General features: G+C 46.0%; 1 protein-coding gene and 1 long non-coding RNA gene across 4 annotated transcripts in view; one reads left to right on the top strand and one right to left on the bottom strand.

Moving 5' to 3' along the window:
- Window positions 1-11,820, top strand: part of NR3C1 (nuclear receptor subfamily 3 group C member 1) — a 131,132-nt gene extending 119,312 nt beyond the window's left edge. For all 3 annotated transcript variants that reach the window (XM_029050019.2, XM_029050021.2, XM_029050020.2), the window contains exons 7-9: window positions 1,742-1,872; window positions 5,249-5,406; window positions 7,301-11,820. In XM_029050019.2, coding sequence (XP_028905852.1) covers window positions 1,742-1,872; window positions 5,249-5,406; window positions 7,301-7,453 — 442 coding nt within the window. In that variant the 3' untranslated portion in view covers window positions 7,454-11,820. The remainder of the gene's footprint in view (window positions 1-1,741; window positions 1,873-5,248; window positions 5,407-7,300) is intronic.
- On the bottom strand, window positions 7,997-19,357 carry LOC107547811. The gene is made up of 5 exons (XR_003754391.2): window positions 19,211-19,357; window positions 15,427-15,640; window positions 14,222-14,405; window positions 12,581-12,700; window positions 7,997-10,003 (listed from the first exon to the last, which is right to left on the bottom strand). It is a non-coding gene; the product is annotated as an uncharacterized LOC107547811 (long non-coding RNA).
- Window positions 19,358-20,896: the final 1,539 nt, after the last annotated feature.

Below are 20,896 nucleotides of genomic sequence, written 5' to 3' on the forward strand. Positions count from 1 at the left end.
TTCCCCATCCCTTTCCTCATCCTTCCCCCCAGTCTCTTAATAATAATAGTAGTAGTATTTAAGCGCTTACTATGTCCCAGGCACCGTACTAAGCACTGGGGTGGATACAGGTAAATCAACTTAGACACAGTCCTTGTCCCACGTGAGGCTCACAGCCTCAATCACCATTTTACAGATTGGGTAACCGAGGCATAGAGGAGTGAAGTGACTTGCCCAAGGTACCACAGCAAACAGTGGCAGAATGGGGAACAGAACCCATGACCTTCTGACTCCCAGTCCCGTGTTGTATCCATTAGGCCATGTGTTTCTCCCTAGAGCATCCCTGGGCCTTCTGTACGCAAAAGAAAATGACATAGTCTTGTTGATTCTTTTTCTTTTTGCTTAAGAAGTCTAGTAGTAGTATTTAAAATAATACGTTCTTTATGCTCATGCTTGTTATATAATCTTCAGGATTATCCTGGTTTCCAGGTTATACAGAAAATACTGAACAGGAAATAAACTCCCTAATAAGCTTTAAAAGAAATTATCCTGCAAAATGATTGCCTCCACTAAGATATGTTCATTATGAAATAACGAAAGAGTTGGTCCACTTTGATCCAGACTGGTTTTTAATAAGTAGAGATTCAAACTTTGGCTGCAGCTGTTTCTTGGAAATACATATTTAAATTCTCGCTCTTCCTGAATTGTTTGTCATCTTCCTGAAAGAGAAATATGAGATTTTTGTTTATTGGGAGTTTTTTTGAGTTCTCGTGTTTCTCTTAAATGGGCATTTTGGGATTGTGTGAAACAGAGAAATGGGATGACTTTTGGAGTGTGATGAAATGCATATTCAGGTTTTATTCCTGTGTCCTTTAGGGTTTGGAGGAATTTAAATGGCTGAGAAAAAGCTACAATGGAAAGAAATGGATAGTGTTTTAAATTAAGAGATTTTTAAAACCCTAATATGTTTTGATGGTCTCAAGAAATACCATTGAGAATTTACTGCCCTTTCCTCAGGCAGGAGGTGGTTATTTAGGAAGTACAAAATAATATCTTTAATGAAGCAAAATGCACTCATCTCCTTCAAATCAGAACCATTTTATTAATGATCTTTGCAAGCTGAGCTCCCGTTTGGGCAGAATTGAATTTCTTTAATGTGGGAGAAAGGGCAGGGGTGGTCACTTCTGTCATCACTGTACACCCAGAGTAAGAGACTCCATATGAGGGTGAATCTTGTTGCCATGGTCCACCAGTCAGTTACCAATGAAATATAAATGATGAGGCCGAATGGAGGGCATCAGAGAAGGTGGGACCTGACATCAACCTAGTACCTTTTCATGCAAGGAACACATAATGAAGCAAGTCCATCAAGTTTAGAGTTGGGACAAAAGTATGTTCATGTGGCCTGAAACTGCCTTATTACAAGAACTATTTCAACAGGAAGTTCCAGAATAATTTTTAAAATGATTAAATTTTGTCTCTCCAGGACCTGTTCGCTTACATATTAGTTGGGTTAAGCTTTCTTCTCGGATTTCTGGGATTTCTGTACAGGTCTGCTTTCAACTTGATTTTTGTTTTTAAAATTTTAACGTGGGACTCACATTCTTCAGAGAATTTTAACTTCCATTTCCAAAATCAAGTAGATTGTTGATGATATGTTTCTTGGTTCTTCCTCCTGGATTTCTTGAGTAAGACCATTTTGGTTGGATTTGTCCTTGTTCCATTCCCTGTGACCCAGAGTGTCATTGTCTGCATTTCACAGGCAGAGAATGAACTTACCCTGCATGTATGACCAATGTAGGCACATGCTTCTGGTGTCCAATGAACTGCAACGGCTCCAGGTTTCATACGAAGAGTATCTCTGCATGAAAACCTTGCTGCTTCTCTCTACAGGTAGGCAACATTTTAATTGTTTAGCTGAAGGAAATGCATTTCTAAAGCTAAGCATCAGTTAGCTCCTGAAATCTCCTGAAAAATTCTAGAGTGTAAAAAAAATAGTACATCTGTTTCACTCTGTAGTAATGGTAAGAGAAAAAAATGATAATTTAGATAAATTGCCCTAATAATAATATCCACAGTTAATAGAAGTACCCTTTTACCATCCATTTTTATAGTTGTAAATGAATTCTGGGTAAAGCTTTTTTTTCTAGTTACAAAGTGGAATGTGTCTGAGATATTGGGCCGTTACGAAAGGTGGCCCTTCACATCCCACCCGATGTGAAGACTGCCTTTTTTCCAGAGAAGGTATCTCCGACTTGTCAAGTGCTATACCCCAGCCAACTCTGAGTACCAATGACCCATTCAAAGATTGGGGAAATGTTGATAGGAGTTTAATTTGGAGGTGGAGGGATGCCAAGAAAAATCTTCAAGCACATTTTTTCAGCAAGAGTCTGCTCAGTCAGCACAGATGGTAGAATTTCCAAGGGAGCTTTACCGGGAGAGCCCTGAGGAAGAGAAAAAGGGAAGAATGAGACATAATCAATTGTATTTTTTGAGGGCTTATTATGTGCAGAGCATTGTACTAAGTGCTTGGGAGAGTACAATATAACAGAGTTGATAGTATCACATTCCCTGCCCACAATGAGTTTATCTAGAGCTCTTTGTTGGTAGGGATTGTGTCTGTTTAATATATTATACTCTCCCAGGTGCTTAGTACAGTGCTTTGCACACGGTAAGTGCTCAGTAAATGTGACTGAATGGAGGACCGGTCATAAGCATCAAATCCCATTTACCATTTGTTGGTTAGGAATATCTGTCTTCTATCTCCAGCCCACACACAATGGGGTCATCTGTAAAATGAGAGCCCAGGTTCTTCTGAGAGCTGGCAGTTCTACTTTTGAACCTCCTCACAACATAGCATGCTAATCCTGTTGGTGTGGTGCGGTTTCAGAATATGTTTCTTGGTTAAATCAGATCCATCCATCGCATCTTCAGAACTCCATCTCATACCCAGACCTCTCAAGTTTCAATCTCCTCTCAAGATTCAATCTCTTACCCCAGGTCACCACCAATTTTCTGCCTGGGGCCCCCTCTCTTTTCCAATTTTCCCATCATGGGTGACAGTTACTGCTATCCTCTCTGACCTTCCCCATGCTTTACAACGTTGGTGCCATTTTTGACCTTCATCTCCCATTTACTCCTGCTCTCTCGGGTGCTCTTCCCCATATCTTCTCTGCTTCCATGTCCTACCAGTTATTTTTTTGTGATATTTGACCACACAAACCCATAACACCCTACTACTGCAGTAAACCCTCCCTTCAACTCCCCAAAGCCAAACCACTGGTTAAGTGATCACCCCTTCCTGTCCTCCCCACTCTGCTTCCCCAACCACACCCCTCCTTCAAGAACCTTCTCTCCCACAGAATCACAACATTCACCTCTGCTCTCTTACCTCTTGTACCCTTAAGTGAAAATGTACATGTTTATCATATTCCTGATGATGTTGTTTTCTTTTCAAATGTATATGCCCGCCTTCTCATTTCCCCCTAACACTGAACACTCCTTGATTAATAAGTAGCTTATGTGTGTCAGTCAATACCATGGATTATGATGCTGTGGGGCTCTCAAGTAGTTTGCATCTTCGGGCTCTAATTCGTATCCATGTATTCATTCATTTAATTGTACTTATTGAGCACTTACTTTATGCAAAGCACTGTTCTCAGCGCTTGGGAGAATACAATATAACAGACACATTCCCTGCCCACAGCGAGATCATAGTCTAGAGGGGCTAACAGACATTAATATAAATAAACAGATAAATTACAGATATATACAGATATATCTGTAAATACCTGTGTGTGTGTGTGTGTGTGTGTGTGTGTATATATATATATATATATATATATATGCTATGGGTGTGAGTGTATTGTACCCTGTTGCATCTGTGGGCAGCGGTACTGGTAGAAATTTAGCAAAAATATGTCCCTTCCATTATGTCAGTAAATAGAAGGCTAATGGTCATGGACTTTTAAAACGAGACAGTCTAGAAACTGTTGACTATCCTAGTGAGCTCATCTATTTACTTAGCTGAAGCACTAAATACAGTAGAAGCATGGTCCAACTCTAGTTGCCCAACAGTATTCTGACTTACATAACTCTGCTATGAGTTGTTCACCTCAGTGTCCTGGCAGAGGTCCCAATATGGCCTTTCTCTTCCCAGCGCTGAAATTAGGACAAACAGTCTTTTGATCAGAAAACATAGGGTCTCTAACTTAGCCGCTTCAAATCTTGGCATTTTCTATGAGTGGCAGCCACTGTGGAAAGGGCGGAAGAGCCAGGACTGGATGGGGTTTGCGCCCCAACTCCTGTAGGCGCCCCCGAATCTACGGCTCAAATCCTTTCCCGGATATACATGCACCGCCCTACCCCCAAGGCCTCCAAGTCAGGCATTTGAGCTACCGATAGAGGAGGTGGCGGCAGCCAGGGAGGCAGGCCAGTCTTCTGCTTATAAAGACCTCTGTTCCCTTGTTGACTGTGGTCACTTGGCTGGTGATTTTAGAGTTTCGGGGCCAGCCTATCACAGTGGCAGTGAGCTCGACCTGCAGAAACATCTCTCTTGAGAGAAATTGAATCAGATTGTTTCATCTCTCAAGTCTTCTCCCCATTCCCCTTTGCAGGCCCTGGGCCTCTGATTGTGACCACCATCAGAGACGCAATGCTGAACCGGATGGACCGTTTGGTCTGGACCGGTGTGACTTGTGCTCTTTTGCGGGGCATATTGATTGTGGCATTAGCAGTGCCTTTGATTTCACACAGTAGCGTTGTTGGAATTGTATTTCCATAAATGTCCCTCTATTACTTTAGGCACTTGGTTTACTGTACTAAGCACTGAAGAAAGGCATGGGCAAGAAATAGCAGCAGCAGGCTCTGTGAATAAAGAACACCAGCAACTGACATAAACGTTCAGGTCCACCACTGCAGAAAAGACGTTCCGAGGCCCGTCGGCACATCCAGCCCACAGTTCTGACAGTTGGCGAGGCAGGCTTCTCCCCACCTCTGCTCTTGGCAGGTGGTGGGGAGGAGGGAGAAGGGGGACAGCAGGGGGCATTCCATGAAACCCGGTACTCCCCCACTGAGGTCATTCTCCAGCAGCAATAGAAGCCACCCCGGGAGCTGAGGAGCCCCAGTTTCCCAGAGCAGCTAGCGAGCCCAACACCCACCCGCACGAGTAAACCAAAGTCTCGCAGTCGATTGTTTCCATCAGGTAGAGCGTGCCTGTGCGTCTGATTTCAGCGTGCAAAATTAACTTAAATTCCATTCATTCTTTCAGTTCCCAAGGAAGGCTTGAAGAGCCAGGCCCTATTTGACGAAATCCGCATGACTTACATCAAAGAGCTGGGAAAGGCCATAGTCAAGAGAGAAGGGAACTCCAGTCAGAACTGGCAGCGATTCTATCACCTGACAAAACTTTTGGACTCCATGCACGATGTAAGTTGGAGTCAATTCTAAGCCCGTGGAAGTGGCTGGGGGACTGGAGAACAGGCCACCTGTAACGCCAGCTAATGTAGACAGAGAGATGGGGAGAACCTCTTCCTTCTCCAAGGGCATTCACAGTTTAGCCCTGATTACATTGTATCTTGGGAACTGGGGTTTCTGCTCTATTTTGCCATATTTCCACATTTATTTTGATGGGTATGTATTTGTGCATATGTGTTTTCAGTATGTGTGGTAGGATATGATTACGTTAGGAATCATCAAAGTGCAATTCGTAACGGATAGAATGGCCTTTCATTTAACATATTACTCTCGTACAATCAAGCAGTATTAATGATAATCATAGTGGTATTTGTTAAGCACTTACTATGTGCCATGCACTGTTCTAAGCACTGGGGTACATACAAGGTTATCAGGTCGGACACAGTCCCTGTCCCACATAATAATAATAACTATTATTATTGTATTTCCGAAGTGCTTACTATGTGCCTGGCACTGTACTAAGCACTGGAGCTCACAGTCTTAATCCCCATTTTACAGATGAGGTAACTGAGGTCGAGAAAACTGACTTCCCCAGGTCACCCAGCAGACATGTGGTGGGGCTGGGATTAGAATCCCTCCTCTGACTCCCAGGCCCATGCTCTTTCCACTAGGCCATGAGGCATTGACCCAAAACCCTCAAAAAGTGCAAAACAAATTGTGTTATAAACTAAACTGAGGACATGTATCAGTGTCAAGGTATTTATTGAGCGCTTACTATTTGTAAAACACTATACTAAGCCCTTGATACTATACTGTGCTTACTATATACTAAATATATACTTATACTATACTAAGCCTTGGAGGAAGCGCAATCTCTGCCTGCAGAGAGTCAGCGGTCTAACAGGGAAGATTAGAGGCAGGATATTTGACTACAAACTCTAAGAACAGTGCAGGGTTGTGAGCTCTTTCCTTCCTTTTGTTAATTTTCCAAGTAGACCTGTCACATTAGTACATTCTTCCTACTACCATTCCTTGTGGATGTTGAATGGTCCCTCGTTTTTATTTCAATATTATTATTTTATTTTTTGGAATGGTATTCGTTAAGTACTTACTGTGTACCAGGCACCGTACTAAGCCCTGAGGTCTTATTCTGTCGAATCGTCGCTGACCCATAGAGATGCCATGGACACATCTCTCCCTGAATGCCCCGCCTCCATCTGCAGTCGGTCTGGTAGTGGATCCGTAGACTTTTCTTGGTCAGAATACAGAAGTGGTTTACTATTGCCTCCTTCAGCGCAGTCAACTTGAGTCTCCGCCCTCGACTCTCTCCCGTGCAGCTACTGCCCAGCACAGGGGAGTTTTGACTTGTAGCAGATTGCCTTCCACTCGCTAGCCACTGCCCGAGCTAGAAGTGGGATGGGTATATCTCTGCATGACTCTTCCTCCTGCAGTCGAGACTGGTAGAGACTGGAAATTCTCCAGGTTTGACCCTGAGGGGGGAAGCGCTGAAGTAGATACGGGCTAATTACATGGACACAGACCATTACCCATGCATGGGGCTCAAAGTTTCTATCCCCATTCTATAGATGAGGTAACTGAGGCCCGGAGGAGTTAAGTGACTTACCCAAAGTCACCCAACAGACAAGCGGTGGAGCTGGGATTAGAACCCAGGACCCTCTGACTCGCAGGCCTTCTCCAAGTCTACCTCTCCAAACAAGTGGAAATGCCGCTTCATTTAAGCATTGAGAGATTCTGTCTAGGAGCTTTCCTTGGTTAGTGGGGCCTCTGCCACCAGCCAGGAGAGGTTGTGAGGTGCTAATTTTTTAGGGTAGGATAAAACACATCACGATTGGTCTCTTGGACAAGCAGTGTTAAGATTAACCATTCTGTTTACCTCTCTTTGCAGGTAGTTGAAAATCTCCTAAGCTATTGCTTCCAAAGTTTTTTGGATAAATCCATGAGTATTGAATTCCCGGAGATGTTAGCCGAAATCATCAGCAATCAGATACCAAAATATTCTAACGGAAACATAAAAAAACTCTTATTTCATCAGAAGTGACCGCCTTAATATGAAAAGGTTGCCTTAAAGAAAGTTGAATTTATAGCTTTTATTGTACAAACGGATTCGCTCATTTCTGTCCTCGCAACGGTGTTTCTTTTGTAATTATGCACTACACGTGGTTTATAGAGGGCCAAGATTCGGGCTCTAACAGCCGTCGATTAGTCACTTCTCAGTGATTGGCAGGGAGTGGGGAGGAGGCGGGAGGGGAGGAAAGTCCTGGGAATTGGCCTGGCCCCCAGGCCTGCCCACGGAACCCCAGCTCCAGGCTCTGAGTGTGGAACCCTCTGCTCGATGGCGTCACGGGCGGCTGGAGAACATTTTCTAGAAAAATTTTTTTTTTTTTGGTCGTGGTTTTTTTTTTCCTTCTCCTGTATAGTTGAGATAGCATTTTGATTTATGCATGTAATCTGAAAAAGAAAAAAAAAGTTTACAAGTCTATATCAGAAAAGGGAAGTTGTGCCTTTTATAGCTATTACTGTCTGGTTTTAGCAATTTCTTTTACCTTTCTATACCGTGAACTGGCTTGGTCATTTTTTTTTCTTACATCATTTTTTGTATTCAAGTTGCCTGTTGTACAGCTGTTTATTTTCAAGGTGGGCAGCTAGCTCCCAGCTTTCCGGAAGGAACTCTAAACATGAATCTCGACGTATCCCGTGTGTGAAAATGGGTCGGTGCTTCTACCGTGATGGCTTTGGGCCGGCAGGCAAAACCACAGCCATCTAACCTGTCGGGAGACTTTGCCAGTCTCTGCCTATTAACTCGACCGAAAAGTCCCATTTTGTATATATCGGCATCAACACACTGAATATACAGGTCTGTGCAATGGAACTATCCCACCTGGCTGCTGGAGCCCAGAGCCGTGGCCAAGCCCCGGGCAGGCGCTCCGTAAGTAGACTTGTTGGTGGTGAATCTCTTCAAAGGACGAGCAAGCACTTAAAGCCCCAGCTGTACCAAGGCCAGCCTTGAGCCGGGTGACTAGGAAGAGCGTTCCGGTTGAGAACGTCCAGCATGACTTCAACGGAGTTATGCTTCCAAGCAGAGAACTTCAGTCTTATTCCATCCTTAAAGGCTCCCAGGCAGAGATCCAGTTGGAAAGGTCCCGCTCGCCCCTGGCACTTGTGGGTGTGACTCTAAAGGCCGTTTCCTCTCGCTAATCCTCCCTCCCCCGCGGTTGGCCCAAGCGATAAAGCAGGTCCCGGCTCCGTCCTCCAGGTCACCGGCTGGAAAGGTGTACCCGTGGTTAGGCGCCCATTTTCACATTCCCATCTGTCACTGATCAGTTCATCTTTCCTGGAGTCCAGGGAAGTTCAGCTACTGAGTTTGTGGTTTGGAATTGTGTCTGACTTCTTGTCTTTGTGAGGCTCCATCTTCTCATCGATTACTCTAAGTGTGCCATATAATTACCATAAGTCTTGTGAATTTCTCCTTGTCACCGTTGATAATTCTATTTTAAACAATTTAGAAGCTGTAGTAGCCCTTTCTGTGTGCACCTTACGACCTTTCTGTCAAGTCAAAACGTACATATTTACTAAAGCCACTCTAAATTTGATTTCTACTCAGTGGCCAAATTATCTGTGTAATAGAAACTGAAAAACAAATCATCTAAATAATATTAAAATATGAAACTTCTAATATATTTTTATATTTAGTTCTAGTTTCAGATATATATCATATTGGTATATTCACTAATCTAGGAAGAAAAGGGAAGGGCTACTGCAGCTTTAAATGCAATTTATTACAATGATTGTAAAATAGCTTGTATAGTGTATAATAAGAATGATTTTTAGATGAGATTGTTTTATCATGACACATGTTATATATTTTTTGTAGGGGGTCAAAGAAATGTGGAAGGACAGCGAGAGGCTAAGATTTTTTGGTTTGTGTGAGCGTTGATCTTGGAAACAAAGTGACCATTCTGGAGAGAGTGTGAAAAAAGGGGTGGCGAGATAGGCTGGGCCTGGCTGCGGTTGCAGGGTTTTGGTCCCCCCTCCTCAGAGCAGTGGGAGGGTCTGCATCCGAGCCCCTACCTGGAGAGCGGAGAGCCCAGCACAAGGTTGCGGGCACCGTCCGGACCCTGGAGTCCCTCTCAACATACAGCAGAGCAAAAACAAACAGCTTGAGAAGTTTGGCAATAAATAAAGCATACAGGTACCAGCAATATGTAAATATGGCACATCCTTTTTTTTTTTCCCCCATAGGTCGTCACAATACACTAATTCCTTTCTGGCATACCGCAGAGAGCTCATTTCCAAGAAAAGGGGCGTGGAGGCTGTGTTAACTTGGAATCTATTTGAATGCTATTCTCATAAAACGTTATCTTCAGGAGTTTGGAGAAACGATCATGTTTAATAAAAAAAAAAAGTAATCATTCTGTTCGCATTTTGAATGATCTCTGAAGGTTAAATTCACTGCAGAGTGCCTAAGATGGGTGTCAGAGTATTTTTTAAGTAGCTGCTGGTAACTCACCTGAAGGGGAGATGATTGTTCCAGGCTTGAGTAGGAGGTACTGTTCAAAGGCTGAAGGGACTCCGTTTCTCCCAAGAGGCTCTAGAAATGTAAATTATTTCTCTTTTAGGTAATGTTACACAATTGGAAATGGGATGTGTCACTTCTTTTCATCCCAGCAATCTCAGCTTGCCAAACCTTTCAGGCATTGGTCGGTAAGATGGGAGCAGAGTCAGGGTCCATCTAAGAGTCCATCTAAGCCTACGGCAAGCCCACAGACCTGTCTCAAAATCCACACGTCCCTTGAGGCCGTTTGCTACGGTGAGGCCCTGTTGCAGTCATGGCCGGGGTAGAAAGTATGAGGTTGGTTGCTCTTTGCAGATGCTCATGGCTCACAGTGAGGGACTGCGCAAGAATGTAGATATTTGAGGCCAACCTTCGCCCCCACCTCTGGGAGATTCGTTTTTGCCAACCCAGTCATTTAGCCCCCGTCCCCTTTTGGATTAGGGGGAGGTAGCCCTCGAGGTAAAGAAATACTCCCAGATAAAGCTGGGAGATTTAGACCACCCACCCCCACCACCACCAAGGCCTTACGTGGGAGGGGCAAGCCAGTAGGGGAGGTGTAACACATGCCGAACATGGGAAATGAGCTGCACGAAACCGCTTAGAGCACCGGACGGTGCTTAAGGTGGGCCGGAGGCTAGGAAGCTGACCCAAAGGCGAGGGCTAACTGACTCCGAGTCTCGAAGGTCAGAAATTTGGGAAATCGGACAACTCTCCCTGCCGTCCCTTCCCGTGGAGCCAAGGGAGAGCGTCCCCAGTGTGAAAGCAATCTGATCGGCACCTGGGAACCTGCCCTCCTTTCTTCCCCTTTCTTTAGGCCAAGCCAGGGAAGCGTGGGAATGTGAATCTATCGTGGCCCCTCACGCATTTGCCACATTGTGCCAAGATCAATGGCTCTTTCCAGTAACGGAATCAGCCCCAGGCCGCCCCGGGTCTCCAACTCCAATCGTTTGCCCCCTCTCCTCCAGACGTGGGATCGTTCACACGCTGAACCGATCCATCACAGGTCAGGAGTAAAAAAATGCGCGGAAACCCAAAGTAGGTTCCCATCGCGCTTAGTCGCCCGGAAGGGCTCTGCCCGCAGGGTCGGGAGTGGTGGGGTTGGCATGTCTAGCCAGGCCTGATTCCAAGGCTGGGCAAGGGGGAAGAGGCTTCAGAACAGGGAACGAGGCAGGGAGTCTGAGTCCTTTTGAAACAGTTTTTCAAAGTGGATCGCACGGTAGCTAAATGGTTCCAAATGCCATCACTTCACCCAGGGTCTGGCCCCAGGTTGGCAAACACTGTTGTGATGATAATGAGAACCAAGTTTTCCGGAAAGGAAAAGAGCCTCTTGACGAGTGCTTGGAATAAGGCTTTTGTTTCCTAATTCAAGGCTGTGTGTGTCTGAAATTACCCCTCCCCCCACACCCCTGGCATAACCTGCTAAGTACGTATAGATTCCAGTGTGTCAATATTCTATTTTGTATATTAAACAAAAGCTATATAATGGGGACAAATCTATATTATACTGTGTATGGCATTATTAAAAAGCTTTTTCATTATTTTTTATCACAGTAATTTTAAAACCGTGTAAAAAATTAAAACCAGTGACTCCTGTTTAAAAAAGAAAAGTTGTAGTTTTTTATTCATGCCGAATAATAACTCTGTAGTAAAAATGTCTTTTCACCTACTCAGTGAAATGTTGGACTGTAAAATCTTGTGTGGAACTGTTTAACTTTTATTTTTCATTTAAATTTGTTGTTCTGGTAATACCAAACCACACATTTGTACAGAATATGCAGTAAATGTTAGTCATTTACAGCAATGCCGAATTATTGGACAGAAATCATATAATAAAAACCTGCTTTTTTATTTAAGCGAGTCATAATGCTTTGCAATGCTCCCATCCCGAAGCTGAAACGGGTGCGTCCACCTCAGATCTAAAAATGACTTTCCAGGGTCAGTGGTGTTTTAGTGGAGAAGGAGTGTAGGGGCAAGTCTTCAGTATGGGACCCCCCCCCCCCCCAGGGGATTCCCATAGGGGAAAAAAAAATCCATAATTCAAGTCCCATCACTCTGCCTTTCAAACAGAATTTACCAGGCACACTGGAGGCCTTACCCCATTTATGCCTTTCTTTTTGGGATAGGGCTCTTTCCCTGGCCAGGTGCAGGGGAGAAGACATTTAATCTGAGAAGAGTAAATGTCTGCTTTGCTAGTGGAAACATTTCTCTTGGAGGAGGCAGCCAGAGAGATGAAACACTAAAAGCAAAGAGGGCAAAACAGACTTTTTGCTTTTCATTAACTCTTACTTCCCCAGGGCTCCACTGTTTCCCCCATGCTCCTTCCCTATGCACGGTCGGTCTGGCAGCAGTTCCCATATCAAACCCACTTTTAAATTACTGAATTCCAGAAACCACCAGTCACTGTCATGAAGTAGAATATAAATCTTTACTAGGAGCTACCAAACTAATGCTACTTAGATCCTAATCTTAACTTTAAAACCAAAGCTCCCAAAGGAGCCTATGATGCTGCAGGTCAGTAAGAATGATCTTAGATAAACAAGACACTAAATAAAAATGCTTCTTATCCACTTCAAATCTGGCCAAAAAACATTCATTATTCTATTAAAAACTCACATTTTCCAGCAGGGACAAAGATCCACAGGCAGAAAATCCTCCAGATGTGCCCATTCATCTACAGTCCAAAGGTGAGGGAGTCTCCTGAGGTTCGGTCTTGAAACGTCACACACTGAGAACCTGTGTGAAGGAATTGATTATACCGAGAGGGAGGTTCTTTCGTCAGAAAACTTCTCCCATTGATGCAGCGGGAAGATTTGGGACTAGAACCCATGATAACCGGATGCCCAGAGCAATGCTCTTTTCACTGAGTCTACAGCGAGCCAGGGCTTTGGCCTCTTTTCTCGGATAACTTCCCAGAGCAACTTCAGAGGTGATCTTGGTCCCGGCTACCCGGTCCCACCAGCTAGAAAGTTCTCTGTTTAAATAGAGTTTAACCTTTAAGCTATGCCCTCCCTGCTACAAGGCGATCCATCTAAATCGCCTTATCAGCATCACTGGGCCACACCAGAGAGCCCTCCCTACCCCCTTGACGGGCCTTGATTCCCTGTCCCAGTTCCTGGCCTGTGCCTCTCTCGAACCAAAATTCCAGCCAGGATGGGTCAGCGAGGGATTCCTGGCCACTAGCGCCTGCACCAACCAAAACTCAGTCATTGCTTGCCACATTTGACTTATGCCCCCCGGTCTGTAAGCAAGGATGGTCTTTGGTATAGATTTCAAGCTCGTTGTGGGCAGACATGTGCCTGTTATAAGGGAAGCAGCAAGGCCTAGTGGCAAGAGCATGGACTTGGGAGTCAGAGGTCATGGGTTCTAATCCCAGTTCGGCCACTTGTCTGTTGTGTGACCTTGGAAAAGTCACTTGACTTCTTTGTGCCTCAGTTACCTCATCTGTAAAATGGGGATTAAGCACGTAAGCCCCATGTGGGACAGGGACTGTGTCCAACCTGATTACCCTGTATCTTCCCTGGTGCTTAGAACGGTGCTTGGCACTTAGTAAGCACTTAACAAATACCATAAAAATTATTATTAAATGGTTATATAATATCTCAAATGTGCTTAGTACAGTGTCCTGCAAATAATAAGTGTTCAGTAAATACAATTGACTGCCTCTGGGCCCAGTCATAGCTTTCCATCCCGAGAAGTCTGGAAATTTGCTCTACTCCTGGTGCTGCTGACCTTTAGTAACTGCTAAGCCTGCCCCAGGTGATGATACGATTTCTCCAGTCAGCTCTAGCCCATCCTGGTCCTGAGGAGCCAAGAGCCACCTCTGGGCATAGCCAAGCCACTATGAAAGAGCACGGGCTTTGGAGTCAGGGCTCATGAGTTCGAATCCCAGCTCTGCCACTTGTCGGCTGTGTGACTGTGGGCGTCACTTAACTTCTCTGTGCCTCAGTTCCCTCATCTGTAAAATGGGGATTAAGACTGTGAGCCCCACGTGGGACAACCTGATTCCTCTATGTCTACCCCAGCGCTTAGAACAGTGCTCGGCACATAGTAAGCGCTTAACAAATACCAACATTATTATTATTATGTTATCCACCTTGCAGCTGTGCCTTTGGTTTATACAAAATGCCTGCACATTTGGCTGGCTAAGCAACTCACAGAAGGTGCACAAAGCACTTCCAAACGCTCCAGAAAAACTCCAGAATGATATTGCGGACAAAATGAATAAGCAAGACCAGAATGACTGTTGAAACTTACTTGGTCACCTTCCATACGGTCTGTGTGGCCTGTGGAAAGGGACAGCAGGAAATTGTGGACTGATTGGTTTTTTCCTGAGGTTTCCCAGTGAAATTAGAGCCCTCCAAGGGACTGTTTGAGGGGAATTTTCTCCTTTTCTGGGGGTGAAAGTCCAAGCAGAAATGCCAACTCCCATCCAGGAGACCTTAAGAAAAAGAGATGAGCAACAAAATGCCTCACATCCAAGGTCTAAAAGTCAAATCGACCAATTGCAAACACTTGACATTTCTCCCAATCTAATTCTGCCTGTCAATGAACGCAAATGTCCCAAACCCTGGGGCAACCATAGTACCGGACCTTTGCCTACTCACAGACTCTCCCTCCCTTGATAGAGACGGGGCAATTAGAAATCGAGCTTGGGTCTTGACAGGTCAGTGACAACCCGAATGCCTCTATGCCCACCTCCCAGCCTCTCCTCCAAGAGGCCTTCCCTATGCCCTCCTTTCCTCTTCCCATTCCCTTATGCGTCTCCCTGACTTTTCTCCCTTTATTCATCTCCCTCCCAGCCCCACAGCACTTATACCCATATCTGTAATTTATTTATAATAATAATAATGTTGGTATTTGTTAAGCGCTTACTATGTGCCGAGCACTGTTCTAAGCGCTGGGGTAGATACAGGGTAATCAGGTTGTCCCACGTGAGGCTCACAGTTAACCCCCATTTTACAGATGAGGTAACTGAGGCACAGAGAAGTTAAGTGACTTGCCCACAGTCACACAGCTGTCAAGTGGCAGAGCCAATTAATGTCTGTCTCCCCCGTCTAGACTGTAAGTTCTTGTGGGCACAGAATGTGTTTATTGTTGTATTGTACTCTGCCATGCTCTTAGTACAGTGCTCTGCACCCAGTAAGCGCTCAGGAAATACGATTGAGCGGCTACACCTTCCAGCCTCCAGAGGTTCAGCACGGCCATGGGGCAGAGGCCGCCACTGCCATTTCAGAAAGGACAGTTCTGCTTGGTGCCTTTGGCTGGACTAAAGGCTTGATGTCTGTCCGCACCCCATCCCGGGGCTAACCGGGGGTTTGAGGGGTGATTGGAAGGTAGAAGGCTTCACACCTTGTTTAGTTTCAGATTCTGCCTCGCTGTGCCGCCTCCACAAAGTGGGTCGGTGGTGAGGGGATGTCACGCCGTCAATCTTGGCGATATGTCCCCGGGCCCGCACTTACCTCTGGCAGCCTGAGGAAAGTCTCTCGGACATCCCCACATCACCCGATGCGAAGGAGGAACAAGCGATTTCTGCTGGGAAAGGGCTCAGGCTTTTCCTTTCAAAGGGAGGCAAGGGAGGAGGGCCCCGGCGTCTTTTCCTGCCTACGCTGGCCCAGGAGGATGTGCAACCCAGGATGTGGTAGGCGGACTGAAGTTGGTTACAACTGGAGTGATCTGAAAGAAGAAACAAAGTCATGGGTTTTAAAGCCCCCAGCACATTCAGGGTTTGACATGTGAATCCATCACCGGCATTCATTGAGCACTTACTGTGTGCTGCACCCTGCACTGTTAGGAAGAGTACAATACAATGGAGTTAGTAGGCATCATTCCTGCCGTCAAGGAGCCTGCGGCCCAGCGGGGATCTCAGCTGGTGGTGTAACTGCTAGTCACTGTCGGAGTGCCAATACAAGTCACACCTTCTGTTTCCCCAAAAGCTTGGCTTGGAGAGCTTGGGCAGGGGGAAAAATCTCTCAGCCGAACCCGGGCATTTCATTCCTTCAAACGTATTTATTGAGCACTTACTGTGTGCAGAGCACTGTACTAAGCGCACTCCAACATGAACCCACTGTACATCCATCTTGGCTCTCTGGCTCCACGGAATGATCAGTCAGTTCATCCCTTGTATTTCCTGAGCGGATAGTGTTTGCGCAGCCCTGTACTAAGGACTTGGGAAAGATCATCACAATAGAGTTGGTGGAATAAACACAGTTGGAGTCAGTCAGTCGCATCTATTGAACGCTTACTGTGTGTACAGCACTGTACTAAGTGTTTAGGAGAGTACACTATAACAATGAACAGGCGCAGTCCTGCCAACAATGAGCTTACAGTCTACAGTTGGAGAAAGTGAGTTGCTGGTCCCAAGTTACGCTGCAAAGTGCAGCCTGCTGAAGTCGCAGGTTTGAGATCCTTTCAGGCAGGAGAGCTGCTTGGTGCCCCACATATGGTGCTTGGCATTCGGATTTTTTATTCAAAATAAGTATTTACCGCAGTGCTCTGCACCCAGTAAATGCTCAATAAATGCCACTGATAAATTGATATTCCCTTTGCAGTAATCCCCCGGGTCACGAGAGTCTGTTGCCCGTGGGGCTTGCCCGTCTTAATACCCATTTTACAGATGAGGTAACTGAAACACAGAGAAGTGAAGTGATTTGCCCAAGGTCTCAAAGCAGACAACTGGTGGAGCTGTAGAGTCCTTCTGACTCCCATTCATGCACTATTCACTTGGCTAATCAAGCAGCATGACTCAGTGGAAAGAGCACGAGTTTGGGAGTCAAAGGATGTGGGTTCTAATCCTGCCTCCATCAATTGTCTGCTGTGTGACTGTGGGCAAGTCACTTCTCTGTGCCTCAGTTACCTCATCTGTAAAATGGGGATTAAGACGGTGAGCCTCATGTGGGACAATCTGATTACCCTGTATACCCCAGCAGTTTAGAGCAGTGCCGAGCACATAGTAAGCGCTTAAAAAATACCATCATTATTATCATTATTTATTTCCTGGGCCTGTCCACCCTGGTCCTCACCTGTCATCAGCTACATGAAATCAGGCTGATTTCCCATCCAGCACCTCAAGGGTTCATGATGCCACCACCTTTATTTGGTTCCTATAGAAACGAAATCTGAGGGTTGTTTGAGATGTCACTCAAATGGAAATGCACACGCTGCAAGCTGGTCCACCCAGGAAAATTTTCGGATAGGTTGGAGGTGGTGCCTAGAAGCAGCACTTTAGCCTACTGTAAAGAGCCCAGGTCTGGGAGTCAGGAAACTTAAATTCTTATCCCATCTCTGCCACCTGCCTGCTGGGTGACCTTGGGCAAGTCACTTGCCTTCTCTGTGACACAGTAAAATGGAGATTCATTACCTTTTCTCCCTCCCCCTTAGGCTATGAGTCCCCTAGGGGGCAGGGACCTTTTCTGATCTGATTGTATCTAACCCAGCACTTAGCTCAGTACTTGCCACCCAGTGAGTACTTAAATACCACAATTATCATAATTATAAACACCATAAATCCAAGTGGGGATGGACAGAGACCCACAGACCTGAACATCCAGAGTGGCAGCTCACGGAGAAAAGTCTGACAAGTAGCAACTCCTGAGTCAAAACCCAGACTGCCCGGTCCGGGATTCTGACACCGAGTGGCCCAGGTTGCTTGGTGGTTGTCTTTCTGAGCATCCATTTGCAAGATCAGGGGCAGATCATTTAACACTTTAAATCCCTAACTTTGCGTCCATGGCCCAGAAATGACCACTCGCCCGTGGATTCATCCCAAATCTTTGGAAGCTGTGGGTAATTCCATCCACCAAATTCCTGTGCTTGCCACCATGACTGGGGGCCTGTTTCCTTGGGATTATCCTTACCTGCTCTACTTGAACTCCAGTGGAAGCCCTAAACTCTGGGGGTCTCCCCTCAGCCCCTGAATCCCAGCTGTCCAGTGTGGCTCTGTTAAAAAAAGCTGGGGAATAGCTGGAACTCACAGATACTACTTCCTATATCTGACCTGGAACGCCATCCCTCCTCATATCCTACAGATAAATGCTCTCTCGCCCTTCAAAGGTGCACTGAAGGCACAACTCCTCCAAGAGGCCTGCCCTAAGTCCCCCTTTCCTGTTCTCCTACTGCCTTCTACATCACCCTGACTTGATCCCTTTATTCATCCCCCAACCCCCAGTCCAATAGCACTTATGTATGTATCTGTCATTTATTTATATTAATGTCCATCTCCCCCTCTAGACTGTAAGCTTATAGTGGGCAGGGAATCTGTCCATTTTTTGTTGTGTTGTACTCTCCCAAGCGCTTAGTACAGTGCTTAGTACACACAGTAAGTGCTTGGTCCCCCTGTCACCCATCCAGAGAGCTTCCTCATAAATGTCTGTGAGCTCGTGACCTCTCCCTGGGGGGGACAGAGGAAGAGCAAGAGGAAGAGGAGGAGAAACAGGAGGAAGGGGAGGAGGTGGGGAGGAGCAGGAGCAGCAGCTGGTGTGTGGAGATGAAGAGCTGTCAGGCCTGCACTCCCAGGTAGGTAAGGACAAAGTCCCCAAGGTCCCACTCACTGACCAAAGAAACTTGTGAAATTCAAGTAAGAGATTATTTTGAAGCCTGGAACTATGCAGAGAAAACGCCCTATGCCACCAACCTCTGCTCCCGAGCCAACCTTCCCCTGCCTCCTTCTCACTCCTCCCTGGCACCCCCCCACACCAGCTGGAGCGGCGACTGTACACAAATCTGCATCTCTGACCCCAAGAATCTGGGAAGGCTGTGGCAGCTTGTGTCTCAGGACAGTGACCCTACAGCTATCTGATAGGTTCTTTGAGCTTGACATTTTTATCAGTGAACTGTAACCTGCTTTGCATTTGGCTTCTTACATACTGTTCTTTTGCTCTGTGTCCTTCCTCCCTTAAACTATGAGCCCCTTGGGCTAATTCCTTAAGTTTCTAGAAGCTTAGTGCAGAGTTGTGCATATAATAACTACTTTAAGCTCAGGGTCCAGCAGTGCCCCGTCTGGAGAACCCTGCAGACAGATAGACCAGCCTGGAGGGCAGAACCCAGGACAGAGACTGCTCTCCTAGAGTGCAGACTTTGTGAAGACCGGGACATAATATGGCAGTCCTGAGGTGGGACAAACCCACTCATACGGTTCATTCAACCGTATTTATTGAGCACTTACTGTGTGCAAAGCACTGTACTAAGCACTTGGGAGAACAAACAGACACACTCCTGTACACAAAGAGCTCAACGACCTCTGCTTACCTGGAGTCCACATAGGAAGGCATGTGTTGGTGCCACATGGGTCTGTTTGGGCACACTGGCTGGCGTGGACAGGACCTAGTCATCAACAGGGTCATCCAAGAATATGACGGGCTGCTCCACGGTCAGAACAATCGCGGGAAAGTTTCAACGAAGCAGCCTGGCATGGTGGGTAGAGCACGGGCCTACAAGTCAGAAGGTCATGGTTCTAATACCTGCTCCGCCACTTGTCTGCTGTGTGACCTTGGCAAATCACTTCACTTCTCTGGGCCTCAGTTCCCTCATCCATAAAATGGGGATTGAGACTGTGAGCTCCATGTGGGACAGGTACTGTCTAACCCGATTTGTTTGTATCCTCACCCCAGCCCTTTGTATAGTGCCTGACACGTAGTAAGCGCTTACAAATGCCATAATTATTATTATTATTGCTAACCAGAAGCTGCAGTGGTCCCAGCCCAGCCTCGCAATGAATGGCTGTATGGTCCCCAAGCTCTTTGGCTGGGGGATTGATGCTGCCTGTCGCTTTGCCCAGCCTTTTTTATTTTTTAAATGGTATCTGCTGAGTGATTACTATGTGCCAGGCACAGTACTAAGCACTAAGATAGATACAAGATAATCAGGTTGGACACAGTCCCTCTCTCACCTGGGGATTCACAGTCTTAATCCCCATTTTACAGATGAGGCAACTGAGGCCCAGAGACATTAAGAGAAGTTAACATCTCTGGGCCTCAGTAACTGCATCTCTAAAATGGGGATTAAGAGTGTGAGCCTCATGTGGGACAGGAACTGTCCAATCTGATAAACTTGTAACTACCCCAGCTCATAAAACAATGTTTGGCATATAGTAAACTCTTAATAAAGTCCATAATTATTAATTATTATTAAGTGGTTTGCCCAAAGTCATACAGCAGACAAGTGGCTGGGCTAAAATGAGAATACAGGTCCTTCTGACTGCTTCTCATGACCTTTTGACGGGGGGCTGCTGCTAAGAGAGAAGGGGCATGGAATGAGGAGGGAGGAGGATTCCTTGCCCAAGAGACCCCTTTCTCCAAAAAGGAATGGCAAAGCAGAGCAGGTGTCCCAGAAGGCTGTGATTTCACATTCTATCTCTCCCAGGCCCACTGTAAGCTCCTGCAACACAGAAATCCAACATTTCAATTCAGAAAAGAGGCAAGGTTACTTTAGATCCCGTTGCCCAACCCAGCAACACCACAGACCTATTAGGTGAACTTAGTGAGCCTCGGTTTCTTCAATTGTAAAATAGGTTAAGGTACTTGCTCTCCCAGCCTCGTATGGGGCAGAGCCTGTGCCTGATCTTATCATTGGGTATCTATCCAGCATGAGCATTAATATTATTATTCGGAGTGGGCATTGCTGGGTGACAGTTGAAGACTTGAGTTGGACCATCCAAGTGGTAGATGAGCCCTTTAGTTCCCAGAGAGCCAAGCCTCCCACTCGAAGCCCTCCTCACACCCACGTGCTCCGGAAGCTGTGGAAAGCCAGAAAGAAAAGGCACCATCCCTAATGAAGGAAATGACCCAAAAGGCACCTTGTTGGCTCAGCCCTCCCCATCCAGCCCGCCCTCCCACCAGGAGCCCCTTGGTCTCGGGGAGGAGAGTGATATTAATGTTGGTATTTGTTGGTATTTGTTAAGCGCTTACTATGTGCAGAGCACTGTTCTAAGCACTG

The sequence above is a fragment of the Ornithorhynchus anatinus genome, chromosome X1, assembly GCF_004115215.2.
Source record: "Ornithorhynchus anatinus isolate Pmale09 chromosome X1, mOrnAna1.pri.v4, whole genome shotgun sequence".
Lineage (NCBI taxonomy): Eukaryota > Metazoa > Chordata > Mammalia > Monotremata > Ornithorhynchidae > Ornithorhynchus > Ornithorhynchus anatinus.